Raw genomic sequence first — 22,740 nt, 5'->3', positions numbered from 1 at the left:
CTTAGCCTGATGTTATTGGGGGGCGTGGCTCGTTTTGCCAGCCCGCTTCCTTGCTAACCTAGAGATAAGAAAATTATAGAGCGTTTCGTTGTTCCTATATTCTCCATATTTACTGGGAAAAGCTGTTTTTAAATCCACCGGACAATATTAGGACCAGCCAAAATATTTTTGTTATTTATTTATTTAATTTGTATACCGTCCAAATCCACAGGTCTCACCTGCTGGAAATGTAAAGAAAAAAAGAAGGTACCTTTTACCATATGTGGCAGTTGTTGTTTAGTCGTTTAGTCGTGTCCGACTCTTCATGACCCCATGGTCCAGAGTACGCCAGGCACTCCTGTCATATGTGGCAGTAGTGTAAGGTAATAAAGCATTCTGGAAAATGATATATAATGAATTGGGGGGGGGGGAATGTTTAAAATAACTTTTTGTTAAAAAAGAAGAAGAAGCCTTTTTATTAGGAATTGTAGGTACCGACATCCCAAAGGAGCATACTTTTTATGCAACAACAGCCACATGGATGCTACTAGTTCAGAGATGGAAAGAAGAAAGAGTTTCTACCAGAGAGGTATGGCAAAGCAAGCTGTTGGACTCCACCGAAATGGCAAAACTGACTGGAAAACTCAGGAACCAAGAAGACAAAAATTTCAAGAAAGAATGGGGGGAATTTATAATTTATTTAGGAGACCGCTGTAAGCAGATGAAAATATTAGCAGGATTCTAATAACACTTGTCATGTAACAAACACTATGGACAATATGGATGGATACAAAATATAGATTATGAAATAATATGCTGTTGAAAATGTTGACAATAGGACCCATGAAGGGGATGATGGGAAGTCTCGAGATTCAAAGAAATCTCTATGTACAGTGGTGCCTCGCAAGACGAAAAGAATCCGTTCTGTGAGTCTCTTCGTCTAGCGGTATTTTCGTCTTGCGAAGCAAGCCCATTGACGGATTAGCGGATTAGCGCTATTAGCGCTATTAGCAGCTTTTAGCGGCTTTTAATGGCTTATCAGCTTATCGGATAAGCAGATAAGCGGCTTAACGGCTTAGAAAAAGGGGGGGGGGAAGGGAAAAAAACCCGCAGGAACTCGCAAGACATTTTCGTCTTGCGAAGCAAGCCCATAGGAGCTTCGTTTTGCGAAGCACCTCCAAAACGGAAAACTCTTTCGTCTAGCGAGTTTTCCGTCTTGCGAGGCATTCGTCTTGCGGGGCACCACTGTATGGATATGTATTTGATATTGTTATAACTCTACACTTGTAAAATCAAATAAAAATGATTTCAAAAAAATAAATCCACAGGTTTCAGGGCTGTTACAACATAAAATCACAATATGAAAACAGTATGGAACAAGAGCTGCACCAGCAGTTGGTACTTCCAGGAGGCTGGAGAAGAGACTTGTCACCATTGCCCTCCCTGACATTTGCCTTTTGTTGCTGTCAGCCTCCTCTGGAGTAAGGACTTTGCTAGGTGTTTGCAGGTATTCAGGTTACATGCTGGGATGAAGAAGCAGTGGCAGATCCCTGTCTATGGAAACATAAAGCTTGGTGTAATCAGGTGTGCTTCACACTTTCAGCAAAACATACAGGCTCCTGATTGGGTAGAAAAGAGAAACATGGCACAGCCCCAAATTGACAGAGCAAATCAAACCCCTAATCCACCATGCTAGAGGGGGTTCGGGTGAGGCAAAGGTGTGCCTTTGTTGCAAGGCGTCAAACCCTATTAAAAACCCCTAAGTCTGGCCAATGAAATCCAGGAGCCGGGAGAAGATAGAGTCTAGTCATTTTATTACTTAGGAAGCAACAGGTTACAGTCGGATCGTTTTGCAAGGTGTTATGTACTGAGTTGAATAGGATCCAAACTGCAGCAGTCTGATTGGTCCTAGAACAATAGGATCCAAACTGCAGCAGTCTGATTGGTCCTAGAACAATAGGATCCAAAATGCAGCAGTCTGATTGGTCCTGGAACAATAGGATTCAGAATGCAGCAGTCTGATTGGTCCTAGAACAATGCAGCAGTATGACTGGTCGGCAGGAGCCACCCAATCCAGCTCCAGATAGAAGTGAATCCACAACCTGATTGGCTTACAGGAGAAGTCCGGAATTAGCCAATCACGTGCAGCCCATTGTGTAAATAATGTATATAAAGCAGATACTGTGAGGGGACTTTCATTCCTCCTCACCACTATGAGCTGAATAAAGAGCATGAAATCACTTTGCGACTCTGAGTATATTCCAGAAGTACTGTAACTGTGCACGCCCAGTGGTCTGGGCAGTGGTATTTATGAAGTTTCAAACAAAGCATTTCAATTTCCACCAATCATATACATCACCTTGGCCTGGCCTGCAATCTGCCTTTGCCAGTGAGGGAAGCCGGTCATCAGTGGAGTGCCTAATGCAGCTACCCAAAGTGGAAGTTACTGCTGGCCCACTGTATTTTCCCCAATGGTAAAATAAGAAGAGGCTGCTGGATCAGACCAGTGGGGTATTTAGTGCAACATCCATTTCTCAAAGGGGCTAACTGGATGCCAGAAGCTGGACCCAAGCATCAGAATATTCTTTTTTCCTGCAGTTTCCAGCAATTGGGTTTCACAAGCATTACAGCCTCCAACCACTGAGTGAGAGGATACATAGCTGTCAACTTTTCCCTTTTCTTGTGAGGAATCCTACTTGGAATAAGGGAATGTCCCTTAAAAAAAGGAAAAAGTTGACTGCTATGAGAGGATAGCCGTCATGGCTAGTAGTCATTGGCAGCCTTATCCTCCTTAAATTTGTCAAATCCTCTTTTAAATCCAACCTGGTAGGTATCTATCACTGTGTTCTGTTTGAGTTCCATATGGGCTGTGGGAAGAAATGCATTCTGCCTGAATCTTCAATAGCTGGTGTTTGGTGGTAACACTCCAAATGGAGCAAGGAGGGAGCAAGGAGGGAGCACAACTGGACCAGCACAAGATTTGCTGGATCCTGATCTTCCCCTGCTGATATGTGACATGATCCACCCGGGCCACACTGCTACAGCAGCCTAGGAGTTGTATGGGGAAAAGGCATTCTTCCCGCCCCATACTTTTTGCCCTAGCTGGCATGAGAAATGAAGCTTTGGGTGTAGACTGAACAACACCATTAAACCCTGCTGCTTTGCGTGTCAGTGAAAGAGTCAACAGCAACAACAACAACAACAACAACAACAATTTATTATTTATACCCCGCCCATCTGGCTGAGTTTCCCCAGCCACTCTGGGCGGCTTCCAATCAAGTGTTAAAAACAATACAGTTAAAAACAAAACAAAACAACTGAAGCCAAATTGTGTAGTTTTTGGTTGGAGGGCAGTTAACCTTAAAAGCACTATGTCACTGTTTAGGTGGTAGAAAATAATCTTCCTCTGGTTGTAGATTCCACCCTGAATGGCTAACTATGATATCTTCCAGGCTCAGAAGAAGAAAGAAGTTCAGAAAGCTAGCCATGTTAGCTTGTTTCAGCAAAAACAATAGTCTTGTGGCACCTAAAGTCTAGCAAATCTATTATTGTTTACTATAGCTAAAATATTGGGTTTCTTCATTAATTTCTTTAGACACCTCTTTCTTCCCTCCTGTAACACGTTTTGTGTAATGTCTATCCTGATAAAAGTGTTCTGGAGGATTTGTAATGTTGTGCTCATTATCTTGTTACATTTTGGTTTGTACTCATCTGTGGATTTTGGACCAAAAAGCTTTGGTTTAGTTTAGCTTGTTTTTAGTGCGAGCTATAGTAAACAATAATAGATTTGCTAGACTTTAGGTGCCATAAGACTATTGTTTTTGCTGAAACAAACTAACATGGCTAGCTTTATAATGACTAAAGAAGGCGCTTTTAAAACAACCCGCTTCTCCCCCAATTATTCAGCGCCTTTTGCTTTCCCCTTCTTTGGTCTCATGAAAGGTGATGAGGCGGGAGCCACGGCATTATTGCAGCTCCGCTGAGGGGCCACTGGGTGGAATCCGGGCCTGGCCGCGTCCATAGCAACAGCTGCCAGTAGAAGCACCTGAACGCCGAGAGAGAAAGAAGGCGGCCGAGGCGGGCAGGGCGCGCGCGCTGGGCACCCATTTGTCCTTCCATCCAGCAAGCAGGGTAAGCGCGGGGTTAAGGCTGCTTCAGGAGGCGAGGAGCAGAGAGAAGCCGAAGTGTAATGAATTACACGGGAGTTTCTCAATCTTCTCAAGGGGCCCCTTATTGTCTCGAGAAGCCGGGAAACAGGCCCTGCCGGAGGGAGTTGGTTGGCTGCGCCTTAAGCTCGGGTTACTTCACCGTAGGAACTGCAATGGTTTTACTGTAATGGAATTTGGGGACGAAGTTCAAAAGGAAAAACTGGGAACATAAGAGCTGGATCAGGCTAAAGGCCCATCTACTTTCTCCTGTGTGTATGTGTGCAAAATGTTTAGGGGTACTCTCATTTTGACTCGAGAAAATCACCATTTTATAGTTCATATCGGGGAAAATAAATACAGTAAATGGATAAAAGTACAAGGATTCACAAAATGTTTAGGGGTGTTTCCCCAGAAAAAAAGCACTGTATATATGTTGTTGTTTTTTGTGTGTGTGTGTTTGTGTGTGTTTTCTATTTCTGTTTAATCACTTTTTAATCACTATCTTTCCTATGTTTTTAGCTTTTTCTCCTTTTTATATTTTATTTATGATCTTCAGGTTTATACATTTCAATAATTTTACAGTCGTTTTTGCATTTCAAAACTTGACTTCCCTCCCCCTCTTTCTGTGGTGCCTTAAATTTATTTTTAATATTTTCTGCATATCCAAATCTACTTAATTTGTTCATTCATTCAGTGCTTTTTTTCTTTTAAAATGTTTAGGGGTACTCTCATTTTGATTCAAGAAAATCGCCATTTTATAGTTCAAATCGGGAAAAATAAATACAGTAAATGGACAAAAGTACAAAGATTCACAAAATGTTTAGGCGTAGGTGTGCCCCTGCATCCCTCCAGAAAAAAGCACTGCATTTATTCATCTACTTTAAATATATGCTCTTATAAAAAGGTTGCAGGTTACTGTATTACAATAATCCCGCCAGTGTTCTTACCTGTTTACAATTTGTTTGTAAACATTCAACAAACCATTTCCATTCTTTTATAAAAAGTGTGTTATCTTCATTGCTTATTTTTTGCCATTTCTGCGTATTCCCTAAGTTTTTGTATCCATTCTTCTTTTGCTGGGACTTCTTCTTTCCATTTTTGGGCAAGTAACAGTATTCTTGCCGCTGTAGTAGCATACAGTTTGGATAGTTCTGTCCCTATAATTCTCCAAAAAGAGGCTTCTGGGTTTTTCTTATAAGCGTTATTTTAAACATCTTTTTCAATTCATTCTATATCATTTCCCAGTAAGCTTTCACCAGTAGGCTGCCATGAATCCTGGGTGCTGGAAACTGTGGGATGATGATGATGATGATGATGATAATAATAATAATAATAATAATAATAATAATAATAATAATATAGTTCAGCATCATGTTTTCACAGTGGCTAACCAGATGTCTATGAAACACCCACAAGGAAGACCTGAGTGCAAAAGCGAGTGTGGTTAGGGAGTAATGTTAATCTGGGGCCCACTTTCAGCCCAAAAAACTGTTTTGGAACCCAATCCTTTTTATTTTTATTAAATAAAAATGTATATTGATTATTGCTGCTATTGTGAGCGACTCAGGTAGATCGGCTGCAACCCTGTCATGGGGCTGGTCCTACTCCAATAGATGGATTGGCTAGGGTATATACAGGCAACCGCCCCCCCCCCCGTTTATGTGTGTTGATTATGTATGTGACTGTGTATACCTTTCCTCGCATTTCCTTTCAAGCATTAAGCAGAGGTAGCCAATTATTCCCGAATTAATAATTGTCAGATGTGAATGTGGTTTTGTGTTTGTAACACCCGAGAAATACAGAGGCTCAAATCTCCATTTCTGAGTCCTTGGGGCCAATATTCCTTATCCTGCAAGGCATTTCAAGATTTAGTTTTTATTTTATTCAGTGAAATTTATATGTTGCTATTCTAAGAAAGCCTTTGAGCAGTTTATAGAAAACTGACAAAAGGTATGTAATGTTACGCTAGCTTTAAAGTATTTTTCCTTTTCTCCCTGATGGGTTTGAACTGTGCAATGTAATCCATTTGGAAATGTTTCTTGCAGCGGCGTAGCTAGCCCTCGGGTGCCTGAGGTGTAGGGCGGCTGAGGGGAGGTGGCGGGCAGACACTGCCGCTTTGGGCAGTGGGGAGCCTGTGGGGGCCTGAGCCACCGCGTCACTCCCAGTTACCAGGCCCCACAGTAAGCACCACTCCTGCAGTGTGGTACCCAATGTGTCCCACCCCCAACTCCCTAGCTACGCCTCTGGTTTGTTGGTTGTTTACAATTTTGCATGGATTTAAAAGATTCTTATATCAAATGACCCATTGAATCTTGTTCCCCTGCAAAAAAAGAAAAAGCCCTATTATCCAAGCAACTCTCATTAGTTTTAGTGTAACTTGTGGACTTTTTGGTGGATAGTTCCCAGAGTCAAATAGGTTCTTTCAGTAAAATTGATTCATCCAGCTAATCAAATCTAACACAGCTTTCAAGCAAAGATAATTTGCTCTTTTCTCCATCTTCATTTCTACTGAAAATGTCTTTCTGGCGTTTTCAAAGTTTTTTCTAATTCATTTTTTTGGGGGGGGGGGAAGTTGCTTAAATGGAGCTAGTCCAAGTCTGTTGGGCTAAAACAAAAATGCAATCTTTTTTAAAAAATCGTTTTGCAGTATACAGTGGTACCTCTGGTTAAGTACTTAATTCGTTCCGGAGGTCTGTACTTAACCTGAAACTGTTCTTAACCTGAAACACTGCTTTAGCTAATGGGGCCTCCTGCTGCCGCTGCGCCGCCGGAGCACGATTTCTGTTCTCACCCTGAAGCAAAGTTCTTAACCTGAAGCAGTATTTCTGCGTTAGCGGAGTCTGTAACCTGAAGCGTATGTAACCTGAAGCGTATGTAACCCGAGGTACCACTGTAATGGCTTGGTCATAACACATAAAGCTTCTGTCTTGCATCTTGTCTTACCAGAGCCACTGGATTGATGTATACAAATACTGTCATTAGGGAGGGCAGCCTTTGATCAGTTATGTGAGGTTGTGTTTGTGAAACATGAATCTGGAAACACTTATGTGTCAAGTTCGCTTCATTATCTGATAAAATTGTGTCATTTGAAACCCCCCACCTCAATTATAAATTAGTGGACAGAGGGACTATTTCTGCCTTATTGTGTCATGGTTTCTGTACTATGAAAAGTTAAGCATAAAAAGTTTTTTGGAAGCTGGTGTAGCACAGTGGCTTAAGAGACTGAGCAACAAATCAGGGATTTCCTGGTTCAAATCTAATCTCTACCATGAACTGATTGAGGTGCCCTTACAAGGTGAACTCATTAGGTGGCCTGCAATATATGGGAAAATAAAACTGACCGTGCTTATTACAAGGCTGATACAATTGTTACTATTTTTAAGACAACAAGTTATAACACAAGCAATCTGTTTTCTTCTGCCTATACTAGGCGCTGATGCGCAGCTTTTCTCATTACTGCAGGACAGTAGAAGTAGCATCTGTTGAGCTCACCCTTATTATAAAAGTTATGAGAGCCACTGTTGTATTTCTTGGGGGTCATGAGTTGACATCTTTCCTAGCATGCCTTCCAGTGACATTGTCCATATATAATTTCCAGAGGGGCCAGCCACTCCTTATAGTTGCACAAAAATTTGCAATACGGCAAAGACTTAACTATAAATGGACAGTAGATGGAGCACTCTGCCAAGCATATTGAGTCTTTCGTTGGGCTACTACAGATACGTACAGTATTGTAATATCTGTACGCATGCTGCATATGCTTCCATCTACTCTTACCCCTTAATCAAGAAGTGAAAATGCCATGCTTGTGTTTTAATTGGTTAGAAAACCTTGTTCTCTGCATAGTTCCTAGAGCAGAGAACTATTAATTTTGGTATTTTGAGCTACGTACGTGGTTGTTATTTTAGTTCTAGGAGCAACTTTCTTATATACAGTGGTACCTTGGGTTACATACGCTTCAGGTTACATATGCTTCAGGTTACAGACTCCGCTAACCCAGAAATAGTACCTGGGGTTAAGAACTTTGCTTCAGGATGAGAACAGAAATCGTGCTCCGGCAGCACGGCAGCAGCAGGAGGTCCCATTAGCTAAAGTGGTGCTTCAGGTTAAGAACAGTTTCAGGTTAAGAACAGACCTCTGGAACGAATTAAGTACTAACCCGAGGTACCACTGTACATTTATAGACTTGGCCATTATGTATGGCTTTATATTTTAACAGGGTGTTAAATCCAGGTGAGAGGAGATAAGAAAGGGCTTGTGCTAGGGGTGAGAGCAACAGAAGGAGTGGCTATGTAGAACAAGGGGGATTCTCTTAGGAAGAATTTTGGGATTCAGACTTTGTCCCCATCGCTCTCTCTCTCTGTGTATCTATCTATCATCTATCTATCTATCTATCTATCTATCTATCTATCTATCTCTCTGTGTGCATATATATATGCATATAGATACAGATATAATGTAATTGCAAGCTAATTTATTTGTGACATTAATCATATGATTTGCCCTTGAGTGCAGGATTTTTCTTTCACACATAGCCAGAGCAGGACCCCAATCCAGATCAGGACTCTAGTTTGGCAGGGGGATAGGTGACTCTAACCTTTTGTCTCTGCTGCAGTCCCAGTCTTGATTGCCGCTCCCCCCAGTGTCTGCTATTTGCATGGAGAAAAAAGCTCCCATTAGCTTCAGTGCATTTGGGGATCATTCTGGATTGGGATCACAGGGAGGGGGGAGGGGATTACAGACTCCTACTTCCAAAACCAAAGTCCACCCACACCAGACTTGGTGGCAAGTATTGGTGGCTGTTAGTGTAAGAAAAATCCTGCACTTGAAGGTAAACCACATGCAGCTTGGCTCTGACTCTGGTTGAATATGAAGCAAAACCACCCCATTTCCTTTTTTCTCGCACTTTGAGCACTGATCCATGCCAGCATTTGCTTATGTGCATATGTAATATTATTTCTCAGGCTCAGTTATGCATATATAAAATTGAAATAATAGTTGCCTCCTCATGGGAGTTTAGATGAAAGACTTGCAAAATGGTTTTATGTATAAATAAATACATGGTTCTTATTCATAATGTCGTCACTCCAGATGCCTCTCTGCAGGACAGTCTTGTTGCAGATCTAATTTCCAGTGCTCAGATCACTGGGTACTGTTCCCCCTGCAGTTATCTTTACTGTTACGCTTGCTGTTGCAGCAGGCAATCATCACACTCTAGGTATCAAGTTGGGGCTCGTATGTGTTTGTGGGAGAAATCCAGACTCTTATCAACTGGAAAGACATTTAACATTGCAAAGAACTTTGCATAGCAAACATTTTGATTAAGGACCTTGTGACCCACCTAGTGAGCTACCATGGGCTCATGCCGGGCATTCTCAGAGAGTTGCTGGTAGGAATTGTGGGGAGGGGAGAGATCCAGTTCAGTTCACATTTAAAGGGCAAGCCCACCTAATTTGCTCATTTTGAAACCTTCCAAATTCACACCTGTCCCATGTTTGCAATGCAGTTCTCCGACCAGTGTTAGAGAAGATTGTGCATAAATTAAAACTGCATAAATTACTGAAAATAACATACAGAAATGCATTCTGTTGAGAGAAATTGCTTGCAAAAATGTTTTTATTAGAAATTCACCTGAAAGAGCTAAAAAAGTTCATGAAGATTATACAGTGTTTTCAAAAAGTAATTATACAGTTGTACCTTGGATCTCAAACACCTTGGCTCCCGAACAAATCAGCTCCCGAACGAACAAAACCTGGAAGTGAGTATTCCAGTTTTTGAATGTTCTTTTGGAAGCCGAACGTCCAACAGGGCTTCCACAACTTCCGATTGGCTGCAGGAGCTTTCTGCAGCCAATCAGAAGCCGCGCATTGGTTTTCAAACATTTTGGAAGTTGAATGGACTTCCGGAATGGATTCTGTTCGACTTCAAAGGTACGACTGTACACCTATGGACAATACCTATATTAGGTGTATAGTTACTTTTCGAAAACCATAGGTGAACTTAGAGAACCAAAACTAACTGTTCATTGCATTCCTAGTTGCTAGTGTTCCCAGTACCTTGGCAAAGCTCACACATTCTCATATCTCACCTGGACCTGTGAGCCAGTGTTTTGTATTTCCCATAGTACCCCGATGTACTGTCAGTCTGGAGCATTGTGGCAAATTTGAGACAACAATCTACTACAGTTGTCAGATAAGTTTGTAATCTGTCAGTGTATAAGGGACATGGAGGGGGGGCTTTGAATTGCATGGTCAGATGAGATATAAGAGGTTGTATATTCTCTCTCAGCCCCCCCTTTGGTTTTAATGGATAAACTGTACATTTTAGTGAAGGAGCAGTATGGGAGGAGATGGGGTTGCATCTTGTCTCTGGCAATGAAAATACTGTTCTGCCAAGTTTGTGAGGTCTTTGAGCAAGATGCCCTCCACGAGCCCTACATACTGTCTGTCCGTTCCTTTCCCTGATGCCTGCCTGGCTGATCTCCTGACATCCCCTTCCCCATCTTTCCTACAAAGTGGGAAAGCAGTAGAAGTCTTCATGATTTTCTTTCTATCTTTCAGATTAATTTGAACTATTTTTACCCAGCCTTCATTGCAAATCAGTACCAGTGCAAGATACAGAAAAATGAATAACTGTGTCCTCTGTAAAATGTACAAATTTCAGAACAGTGGTTGTGGAACCATTGATACCCAACCCCAATGGCTGCAGGGCCCCTGACCTGCACCATTAGATGTTGGGATGGCTTGGACACAAACAACTCTCTTTATTGATACACTCCTTCATACATTTGTTGTCTCTTTTTGGTCTTCTCACTGTTTCCCTCTTGCCATGCCTTCCTCTTCCTCTTATCTCTTTCCCCCAGGGTGCTTTGTGGACAAACTTGTAGGGGGGAAGAATAATATGGGAAAGGACTACAACTAGAAGAATATGAGAACTGTGTAACTATAGGAATACAAAAACAACTCTTCACTATTTTTCACTTAAAATTCCCTCTTTCCCCATACGCATTTTCTCCTGGAGGGAATAAGATATAGGTCCCTCTCAATATGGGGGAAGAAAATTGGGGGATGATTTTTAGTGGGAAAACAGCCAGAAAAGAAAGGCAGTGCTCTATTCCTGAGAGTGGTATTGAAATTATTAATGATTTTCTGAATTAGGATGATAATCAGAAACAGCATGCCTGCATGAATAAAATATACATTTATGTTATTCAGATTCCATTGAAGTTCTTATAATCAAGGAGAAATACACAAGATTTTGGCAGGGGCAAGAAGACAGAACTGAATGAGGTTTGCATGTGAAACAATGCTACAATTGTTCATTCATTATGCTTTTGTCAGAAGTGCAAAGATTTAGCTGATGGGAACCTCAGACCTGATTAAAAATTGTAAATTGCCACTCTACTGAAGCATTTTATAAGGAATAAAAATTTAGATGTATTTGGAATTAACATAGGCAGAACGGTGATTCATCATCCTCACATTGCAAAGAAATCAGACTGATATTTTCAGAAACTCAAAGTAATCTGCTCTTTCATTATGTAGAGCTTTTCATTCCCATTTGCTTATGCTTGCAATGGGTGAAGATGGATGGTAGATTAGATTAGGTAAAAATTTAGTCCTTGAATATCTTAACACCTAGATTATTCACCAGACTTGTTGGAGCAGCTCTGTCTTAACACAACGTCATAACCGCCAGAGCTCAGAGCACTATTCTGTTTGAGTTCTGTACTGCATTTGAACATGCTGCAGAATAAAATGATGAAACAAGCTTTGTTGTTGTTGTTAAGTGCCCTTAACTGTGAAAACATGATAGTTCAAGTAGTTCAAGAGTTGTGTGTGAGCTATAATCTGCATAAGAAATTGAAAAATATGAGAAACAATACCATTCTGCAATTTCATCTATTTACTATTTGTGGGATGTTTCAACTATCTTACTATAAAAAGACACACCAGAGATAAGATATATTGATGGAGAACACAAATTGGCCCAGTTCAGACATAACAGAAAACCATGGTTTTCTGTGTTGTGAATTGGTCTGCTTGAGCATTATTAGAAACCACAGTTTGATCCTGCCTTGTTCTTAGTAACTAGCTTTATGCTACTGTATTGAACCAGGTTTGTGGCTTTACTGTTAGTATATAAACTCCTAAACAACTTGGAACCAAATTACCTGGAGGACTGCTAGATTACCCCTGATGTAGCTGCCTTGTCTATACAATGACTAGGGATGCCCTTCTAGTAAGTACCACATGCTCCTGAGGTCTGCTCCATGGTTACCTGGAGCCGGGCCATTAGCTTTGCAGCACCATCCCTCTGGAACTTTCTTTTGCAGTAGTGGCCTGTGCAGTATATAATGTTGATGGATGTGGTCTGTAAAAATTGGTTTTGTAATTGGGAGCCCTCCAGTACTTTATTGTACAGCAAGGAAGGGCCAGGGGTTAGGGTATTTGTGTAGGGAAAGACATGTTCAGCTGGTCGACCGTGATCGACAGGTAGATCCCCGGTTGATTTTGGTTGATTGCGGGATTCTTCTCGATCACAGGATAAAAAAAAATAGCAGAATGAATATCTCCGCCCCCCCCTCTCTATTTGTTTCTCTGTTGCGTCTAGTGGGCGTGGGGTTTTTTTTTTTTTGCATTTGTTGATGTCGATAGGGGATACAATGATTGGTTTTAGCGGTGTGTGCATTTGTAAACTGTGGATTGTTCTGCAATCCTTCCCCCCCAAAAACTCAACAACTCTGGTCAGTCTTCGTCTTCCACCCACCCACCCAAGTCATCCTCCCTCCAGTGACAATGGGTAGATCACTGCCAGTTGTTTTTTTGTTATACTGGGAGTAGATCACAGTCTCTTGGGAGTTTGACATACCTGGTGTAGGGGGAAAATGATTTTATTATCCCTTCCCCATTTCTGAAGATTCTTCACACCCTTGAAGGGTCCTAACAGCACCACAAGACTTATGCTCTGGCTCCTTGTGGCATCAGCTGATGCGCCCTACAGTACCCTGCCTTGGAATAAAAAGTCTCACAGAAGTGGGCCCCAAGAAAAACAATCTGAGAATGACTTTTCTTTGGACATATCCAGTAGCTGTTATAGGCTGAAGGAACACTTTAACCAAAGCATTAAGTTGGAAATACTATTATTTTAGCTTATATCAGTAGGAATTCACTTACCTAAGATAAAAAATGTGGCGGGAAGCTGTTTAGAAAAAATATACTATTACCTTGATAAGGCTGAATTTGATCAGATTATAGAGCTTTATGTAATTATAAGTTTCATTTTCTCAAATTGGCTGTTTCTGTAACAAACCAAAATTTGTGAAATTATCTATACCTATATCTATCTACATATCAGCCGAGCTAATTATGATTTAAATGTGTTCTTTAAAAATTCATGCAAGACTGCTTATTGGCAGACATTAACACAGTCTTCTAATAGCCTTTTGTTTGATGTATTATGGTAATGGTTTCATACATCACATTTATTCTCAAATCCTTTTTATTTATTTCGTTCTGAGGCAATTTATAAACCAGAGACAGAATGCCAAGAGTAATAAAAAAAGAACAGGTATAAATCAGCTGTTAAAACATATGGCTCTATTTCATCACAACAAGGTATTCATTATTCACCAGCTTTATCAGTTGTCACTGCAGTTTACACGTCTTCAACTTCATTCTTCCCGTCACTGGCATTCAGAATTGTTCTCTCCTCTTCAGGCTTCCTTGACATCTTCTCTAGTTTCTCCTTCTGGCTCTTTGATGGGCAGAACAATCCACACTCCTGATCTCATAGAGGTTGATATGGATGAGGTGGTGTCCCTCTGTCCAGCTCTGCCTGGCTTGGCTGCTCTCCACTGGTGGGAAGCTCCTCTACTGCAGACGTCCTTAATGCGCCTGCCTAAACTGTAAAAAATATAAGTTTTTTCCTTCTGTCCTCCTTCCTCCCTGTCCAGAACAAGCAGTGGAATGAAGGAAGCTCCTCTGCTGCCCTGGCGGGGTTAGGATTGCATTCTAATTGTCTCTTTAAATAGATATTATTTTCCCATCTTCACAATTGGACCAAGCCTTAGACCTTTCTTACTCTGCACGCATATTCACTTGGGATAGTTTCCTTCAAAGGTCCAATGCCGAGGGCCTTTTGGCGGTTCCCTCACTGTGAGAAGTAAGATTACAGGGAACCAGGCAGAGGGCCTTCTCGGCAGTGGCACCCGCCCTGTGGAACGCCCTCCCATCAGATGTTGAGGAAATACACAACTATCTGACTTTTAGAAGACATCTGAAGGCAGCCCTGTTTAGGGAAGTTTTAAATGTTTGATGTTGTCACTTTTTAAAATTAATATTCTGTTGGGAGCCACCCAGAGTGGCTGGGGAGGTCCGGCCATATGGACGGGGTATAAGTAATTTATTATTATTATTATTATTATTATTATTATTATTATTATTACTGCACATCAATACCTGCATTTATTTTTGCAGCTCAGAAGTTTTGCTTTCTGTCCTGCTGTCCAGGGCTGGATGTCCTACCACTAGTGTGAGCAATGGCAATTATCGTAACTGACCCATTCTAAAAATGGGAGGCTAATGCTAGGATCCATGCTTCTTCCCTTGCCTGTTCCTAGGTGTTTCTCTAGTTTGCAATCCTAAACACACTACCAAGGGAGTAAGCCCCACTGGATGGTACCTGCCCCACTGTCACTAAGCAACACTGAATGATGCTTGCTTATGAGTAAATATGCATTCTGTTCTCACAGTGGCAAACAGATGCCCAGGGGCAGTCCATGATGTGAATGCAGTAGCACTGTCTCACTCATGACCACCAGCAACTGCGATTCATACTGCCTCTGATACTGAGGGTAAAATATAGTCTTCATGACTACTAACAATAGATAATTTTATCATCCACACATTTGTCTAACCCATAGCTGTCAACTGTCCCTTATTTGGCGGGAAACTCCCTTATCCCAGCGCCGTGTCCCGCTGCTGTCCCTTATTGATGATGTCCCTTAAATTTCCCGGGTTTCAAAGGAAGCAGCTCCTCTCCCTTCCTCCCTGCCGGCCAGGGAGGAGGGAGGCTCCAACTGTGTTGCTTGGCTGCATTGCTCACCCAATAAGGAGTCTAAGAACAACTGGGAGGGTGGAGCTTGCATGCCTTGTGCCGATCAAATCGGCTGCGTTGCCTGGGGACTCACCTTTGCTCAGCGCTTCCCAGCGGAGAGGTGACGGTGGTTTTCCTTGAGGCTGCTGGCTGGGCTTTCTGCCTTTGGCTCGGGGGGCCTCAGAAGTTGAGCATACCTGTGCTTGGATCAGAATCGGATGGATACGTCATTGACGGCCCACTCACCCTTGCTGGGGAGAAGGTCTGTCTGGAGCGGGGGCACATGGTGAGGGAAAAAGAAAGGCGATCCCTTATTTTGGCTGCTGATCCCTTATTTTCGAGGCTGCTGATCCCTTATTTTCAAATCTGTAAGTTGACAGCTATGGTCTAATCCCCCTTTAAAGCTATCCAAGTTGGTGGCCATCTTCTAATAGTGGCCACAAGCTACTACTGTAAAGGTGTTATCCAAAACACATTTACTAGTGAGTAAGTCCTGTTGAACTCAGTGAGGGCCTATTAACAGATAATGGAACATCTGTCATGCAGTGAGTTTCTATAACAACTCAACTTAACATGTATTTCATGTATTATTACAGTATTCATTGAGAAGCCTTATGAAATGAAGCATGAACACTACATTGATTTGCTAAGGTTGCATGACTAGGAAGTAAATCTTCCACAGTGGGACAACTTCTGTGTAAACCATCTTAGGATCCTACTACATGGAAAAGAGAGCAATATTGAAAGCACCTGTGCTAATGAAAATTGACTAATTTCAATATATCCCTGCAACCAGGGCAGTTATGTTCTTTCATGCATATTATGCCTACAGTATTCCCTTTAAAGAAAGCTATTGAGGAAGAGTATAAGCCACATTTTCATCTTTGCTTCTGAACTTTCAATGGCCAGTATCCCTACAGCTATTTACTGATATTTAGAATTTTAGTTCATAATTTCTCAGTTTTTATTGATGTTTCATTATCTTATTAATGCTATTTTAAGGTTACTATATGCTTTTGATTTCATATGGTCAACACAATTCCAAGAATCAATACAATTTGATTTGATAAACTTGGATTTGACTACTCCAGGTTGTGAGTTTGGAGAACTGCTGCATAATTCCCTGATCAATAAGTAGTTACATTGAAGTAGTGGGAGTGAAATCAATGGAATAAATTGGCTTGAATCCAAGTGCTTTCACTTAACTGTGCTGAGGAATGGTGTGTAAATCAATAAGCTTAACCATACTGCAATTATACTTCAATTATTCTATTTTGATTTTATTTATAGCTTATTATTGTTATTCATTATTGTGATCTAATAGAAATGGACTTTCCCCAGTTGAACCATTTAGATTGCATATTCAAGGTTGTTATACAGAATTTACCATCCAAGGGCCTCCAGATTACTTTCCCCCTTAAGGTAGAAGAGAAAAACATGGCAGAACACACTTCATCTTGCATTTTGACTGTATATGGTAGCTTTCTGCCTAAGGTAAGAAAGACTTAAGATTAAGTTTCTATATGGCTGTAACATTCTGTCTTTTTTTTTAAGATTGATTTTACAACATGCCCATCATAAAGGTGCCAGTGGTCCACAAATTTGGTATTGTATGCCATGATGAACATAAAAAACTTCAGCAGAGACTCTTGGCTAAATATCTGAAGGAAACGTTACCTGCAACCAAGAAAAAGAAACACGTGTAAGTTTAAATAAACACAAAACAATATTATTATATAATGCCTACTGGCAAGTGGACAAAGATTTTCGGTGTTGCCAGTGAAACCTGCAAGCATGTTAATGAGAGACTCAGGAGCATGGAGAAGATATAGATAGGAAAAAAGTGGTTTCTGGGGAACTCTAACGGAAATGACAGCAGGAAATAACCATTTGACTGGGTGGGTACACAAGGAGCCAAAGATGCCCCCCAAATTAAAAGATTGTTAGACAGGACAACAGAACAAACAATACTTCTCTCAGGATAGTATGAGCTAGGTTACTACCTGCCATTCTGTGACTTACTGGAAACTATTTGCTTAGTTGATAAAGGTGGACCCCAGGGTGGTTAAAGTCCAGTCAAAGGCAATTATGGGGTTGCGGCGCTCATCTTGCTTTCAGGCCAAGGGAGCTGGCGTTTGTCCACAGACAGCTTTCCGGTTCCTGTGGCCAGAATGACTAAGCCGCTTCTGGCGCAACGGAGCACCGTGATGGAAACTAGAGCCCGCGGAAATGCCATTTACCTTCCCGCTGCAGCAGTACCTATTTATCTACTTGCACTGGTGTGCTTTCGAATTGCTAGGTTAGCAGGAGCTGGGACAGAGCAACGGGAGCTCATCCAGTCGCGGGGATTCGAACCACTGACCTTCCAATCAGCAAGCCCAAGAGGCCCAGTGGTTTAGACCACAGCACCACCCGCGTCCCTTTTTTGCTTAGTAAGTGGAGATTAGATGTATCAAAGGCATCTGTCAACCTTGCCTTAGGCCTGCTGCTGACTAGCGTGATATCAATTGGTTGCTCAAACGGTATACTATTGTAAAAGTACAATCCATATTAAGTCTCCTTTAACTCAAATCCATATTTTTGGATGCAAAATAGAAGATGTGAAATAGTGTAAGTCATTTTTAGCAGTGTCCTATTTTAATTTAAAGAGATTTTATCATTACTGTTTTCCTTATTAATATTATTATTCCTTTCATCATGTCACATTAAGTTTTTCAGATGCATTAATGCTCTGATTGGGATTCTTTCCTATGAAGCTTAAAGGTAAAGGTAAAGGGACCCCTGACCTTTAGGTCCAGTCGTGACCGACTTTGGGGTTGCGGCACTCATCTTGCTTTATTGGCCAAAGGAGCCGGCGTACAGCTTCTGGGTCATGTGGCCAGCAGGACTAAGCTGCTTCTGGTGAACCAGATCAGCTCACGGAAATGCCATTTACCTTCCCGCCAGAGCGGTACCTATTTATCTACTTGCACTTTGATGTGCTTTTGAACTGCTAGGTTGGCAGGAGCAGGGACCGAGCAACGGGAGCTCACCCCGTCGCGGGGATTCGAACCACGACCTTCTGATCGGCAAGTCCTAGGCTCTGTGGTTTAACCCACAGCGCCACCCACGTCCCTATGAAGCTTAGTTCTAAGAAACTAAGACAGCAGATGTTTAAGAGGCCAATCTAGAGAAATATCAGGTAGATTTCTATTTAAGGGAGGGGTAGTAATTTCACTTAAGTAATCAGTTCCAGCTCAGAATTTATGTTTACCTGCTAGTATGTATTGATTAGTCTAATTCAGGCATAGACAAATTCCGGCCCTCCAGATGTTTAGGACTACAATTCCCATCATCCCTAGCTAACAGGACCAGTGGTCAGGGATGATGGGAATTGTAGTCCCAAACTTCTGGAGGGCTGGAGTTTGCCTATGCCTGGTCTAATTTCTTCACCAACAATCATTCAAAGGGCTAATATTGTGAAGAGTTAACTCTTTCCAACATGATGAAATTCTTATATGGAACTGTCTTGTAATGTGTTGTGTATTCAGTGAGTAAATACATGCAGATGTTTTTGTAAAGCATGATGGTTTATACATAGATTATGGGCTGTTTCTTACAAAATACTGCATTCCATGAAGAAATGTCAATAACTTGGAAACAGCATAATGATGAACCGTAAGTGCAGTGTTTAATAATCAATATATTTCTGTAATATTCATAGTCTATTGGCTGCTATTGAAACAGTCGTAATAGCATTATCCAACTGATAAAGTATTGTAAATTAGAAACACAGAACAATGATCTACACTGTACATTGAGTCAAATAGGACTTAAAAATTAAATTAGCTGTCTATAGTTATCTTTCATACACAAAATTTTGATTTCATTTACTGATGATGTGTCAATTAAACTGAAATTCTTCACTGGATTCTTTATCAGAAACCCATATGAACTTACAGAACAATTCGTTGAGGATTTCAATTACGCACTACAAACAGAAAGTAAAGAAAAATTCATAGAGCTGGCTAAAAAAATGCTTGCAAGATGCAAGGTCTGTATACGTAAGGATTACTGGATTTCTAAAGAGACATTTATAAAGGCCATCTCTTGATCTTAAATTTCTACAGTGGTGTTTAATAGTTAAGAATTTATTTAAATATTTCTGATGCAAAATGTTCATTATTTACTTTTTGAAAGTGACCTTTAAGTTGCCATTTTCATAGTGTTTTTCTCCCTGTTCATTTTGCAGAAATAACACATTTGCTGATATAAGTCAACAAATTCAACCTTCGCACAGTTATATTGATGCCACAGGCTCCTAGTGAGGGTTGGCAGATTTTGGATAGAGATTGTTGAGATTATTGATAACATCCAATATCTGTATTGATAAAAAGTCAATAATGAACACATAAAAATGCAAAGGGCAATATTTATGTTTAGTACAGTTGTTTATGTATGCTTATGTTTAGATAACATGCCTTCAACAAAATTCCAGAGTCTCACTGAAAGGTTGAGTGAAGAAGGTTTTACAATATTTTGTAGAGGGAGCTTGGCTCAAGCTCATTTAGGCTGCCCTTGGGTACAGAACTGCATAATGTGAGAGATGTGACTGAAATGACCCTTCTGTGCCACGTTGTATTATCTGAAGGTAATACCTTGTGAAGCTAAGCAGCTCTGGGTCTGGTTGGTACCTGGAATGGTAACTTGATGACGTCTTGGGTTCCATGAAAGGTGGAATATAAATGTAAGAAAATGAAACAATAAATAAAGTTGTCATAATGAAGAAATCACAAATGGCCCTTTCTCATCATTTATCAGAGGAGGAGAAATATGTGGAAATATACGGCGATTTTCTCACATTTATATAATAAACTCTCATTACTGCTTGATTGTAAACCCCACTTCCACTTACCTGAAATATTTTTTCCAAATATTTTGTTCCAATGATAAGTTGGATGGAGATGAGAGATTCTACTGGGTGAAATCAGATACTAGAATACAAAAATCAACCAATGGATTAAGCATGTCCCATTGCTCATACTGAGAAAAAAAGGACCTAAGCTCAGAGTTCCTTCGTAACGAAAGCAAACAACTTCATCGGAGGATTCTTGTAACAGAATCTCTTTAGGGCTGATATTCATCAAATGGTTTGTACAAGACATATAAAACCATTAAAAAAATATTAAATGAAAATGATTAAAGTATTTGATTTCTGGGCAGTTTTTGTGGCAGTGGTAGGAGAATCAGACCTACGTACTTACAGTTTTCTAAAAAGAAGTTTAGGATTGGAAAGAACATCCTTTTCCCCCATGCAACCTTTGCTGTTTTTAATCTTGCTGCCTCTTCTGGTAAATTGGGGGAGGGGTGCACAGAATGACCTGACGGAAATGATGTAAGTTTACAAGGGAATTTTCCATTGATCGTTTGGCATATGCTAATTTGTTTAAATAAATAGAAATACAAATGAATAGTACAGAGTCCGAAAAGGAGTGTTTTGCATATCGATGTCCCCAGGCCACCCCAAATAACTCACACAACACACAGAATTTTTGTTTAAGGTTTTTGGCATAATTTTGGCCACTTTATTAAAATACAAAAAATGTGAGTGGTTGCTTAGGCATTGGTTGTGACTATCTGCCCCTCAGTGGGGGACAGACTGACATTTCGCAAGCCTGCGAAAGTCAGAAAAGGGGAATACATTTTGGGGTAGCGACGGAGCAGGGAACCTGCCCTCAAGCCTTCCCCAAATGCAACCAGGGGCTCTTGCGTGGCCCTAGCCCCTTGACAGGGTTCGGACAAAAGCAATAGTGAGCCCCTGTATTCCTTTAACGGAATCCCTTGCAGCAGCGTCAGAGGGGCAGGCACAGCCAATCCATGCCCCTCAACCAACCAAACCATAAACCAATGCCTAACCGCAACCTTACAAGTTGTGACGATTTGCTACGCAGTAGGCAAAAACCAAATGGCCCCAACCAATCAGCCAGATGGACAAAATTCCTACCGGGCCCCTGCCCCAAGAGCAGACGACCCCATGACAGGCATAGCAAGGTCAAAGCGAACCACCCTAAATATAGGGAGGGGGGGATGGGCAATCCGATGCACGGGCGAAAAGAGGAAACTCTACGCCTCGTGCAGGGAGTTTTAACATTTCTGGCTGTCAGTCATCAAATGGCAACATTAACATCTTCCCAACAGCAAGGGAAGCCCAATCACAACAGTGGCCAATGATCAATTAGGCCACCCCACAACTTTGGAGTGTCCTGTCGGCCCCCACCGCAACACGTGCTCTCCATGAAGGAGAACACGCTTTGTCTGGTTGGTGACATGCTGTGCGTGTGACCAAAGAAGAGCATCTGTGAGTCCAACCAAATTAGTTTTCAAACTGCAGTCCTGCAAGAGTTGCCTGTAGAACAGGCTTCCTCAACCTCGGCCCTTCAGATGTTTTGAGACTACAATTCCCATCATTCCTGACCACTGGTCCTGCTAGCTAAGGATCATGGGAATTGTAGGCCAAAAACATTTGGATGGCCAAGGTTGAGGAAGCCTGCTGTAGGACATGAGACACATTTTGTTGGGATTGACTAATTGGATTCCATCCTACTGAGATGCTAGCACAAGAGTTCCCTTCACAACTTGGCTCAATTTATTACTATGATGCGGAGCTAGTAATTAATTGCTTTTGTTGCAAGGTACTTCAGGTGGTAATAACAGTATAATTAGAGCTAAGCATTCATCTTCTTATTTAAGTGTTAACCTGAGGTATTAAACATTGCTACCTTGTTAGCTCCAGCTATTGTGTTTTACATCAGCAATAACACTTTCTTTAAATATGTAGAAACGTCATTCTAAGTATATTGACTTTTGAAAGGATTTTTAAATCTCAAGTTTTGTCTTATTATCTTTTATGTTCCAAACAGAGGCGATCAGGTCTTAGCACATTAGGTATTGGGAAGTATGTAAATCTTCCTGTGGCATGGGCTGAGGCAATTCTGTTATTACAGTGTAAAGGAGAAATTCACGAAGGTAGGTTTCTTTCAGATTCTTTTTTTGCTGCCCCTTTAAGCAAGCACTGCAAAATTTATAGACACTGGAAAGAAAATAAAGCTATTCTCACAGTATATATATAAAATATATATATTCTCACACAATATATATAAAATACTATTTTTGTTTCTGCTTTGATGCTATTCTGTGTCAACTGACTTGGCTTTTGAAATTATTCTTATGGATACAGGCATGCAATAACATTGGATGAGTATAACTAAGGTTGAATATCCCTGTCCTATAAGACCATTAGTGCAGTGCTGTTGCAAAATTTTAGACCCAGCCTGGACATTTACAAGAAAAAGCTGATAACTGCATGGTTATTTCCATTTGACAGCTGTGATTAACATCCTGAAAGCTGAAGCCTCAATATTGGAAAATCACAGATTTCTCTCTGGTTAGATAAAAGCAGAGTATCTCTGAAACTGAAGAGGCATGCTGGAAAGTAATGAACCAAACTAACTGAAAGTTCTTGTGCTCAGAATCATCA

The 22,740-nt window shown here is 41.0% G+C and overlaps 1 protein-coding gene and 2 long non-coding RNA genes across 7 annotated transcripts in view; 1 reads left to right on the top strand and 2 right to left on the bottom strand.

The window, feature by feature from the left end:
* Window positions 1-528: 528 nt before the first annotated feature.
* Window positions 529-4,095, bottom strand: LOC308458505. The gene is made up of 3 exons (XR_013977494.1): window positions 4,025-4,095; window positions 1,223-1,533; window positions 529-863 (listed from the first exon to the last, which is right to left on the bottom strand). It is a non-coding gene; the product is annotated as an uncharacterized lncRNA (long non-coding RNA).
* TMEM232 (transmembrane protein 232) overlaps window positions 3,986-22,740 on the top strand; it is a 148,511-nt gene continuing 129,756 nt past the window's right edge. For 2 of the 5 annotated variants that reach the window (XM_080972638.1, XM_080972639.1), the window contains exons 1-4: window positions 3,986-4,110; window positions 16,779-16,926; window positions 19,146-19,257; window positions 22,124-22,229. In XM_080972638.1, coding sequence (XP_080828764.1) covers window positions 16,793-16,926; window positions 19,146-19,257; window positions 22,124-22,229 — 352 coding nt within the window. In that variant the 5' untranslated portion in view covers window positions 3,986-4,110; window positions 16,779-16,792. Of the gene's footprint in view, window positions 4,111-11,341; window positions 11,417-14,966; window positions 14,983-16,778; window positions 16,927-19,145; window positions 19,258-22,123; window positions 22,230-22,740 lie in introns of those variants that run through there. The other 3 variants (XM_080972637.1, XM_080972635.1, XM_080972636.1) reach the window with 3 other exon arrangements.
* On the bottom strand, window positions 13,710-14,778 carry LOC308458346. The gene is made up of 2 exons (XR_013977245.1): window positions 14,588-14,778; window positions 13,710-14,032 (listed from the first exon to the last, which is right to left on the bottom strand). It is a non-coding gene; the product is annotated as an uncharacterized lncRNA (long non-coding RNA).

Source organism: Podarcis pityusensis, assembly GCF_964106645.2.
Source record: "Podarcis pityusensis genome assembly, chromosome: 11".
Classification (NCBI taxonomy): Eukaryota; Metazoa; Chordata; class Lepidosauria; order Squamata; family Lacertidae; genus Podarcis; species Podarcis pityusensis.
This window is presented reverse-complemented; position numbering and strand designations above follow the sequence as displayed.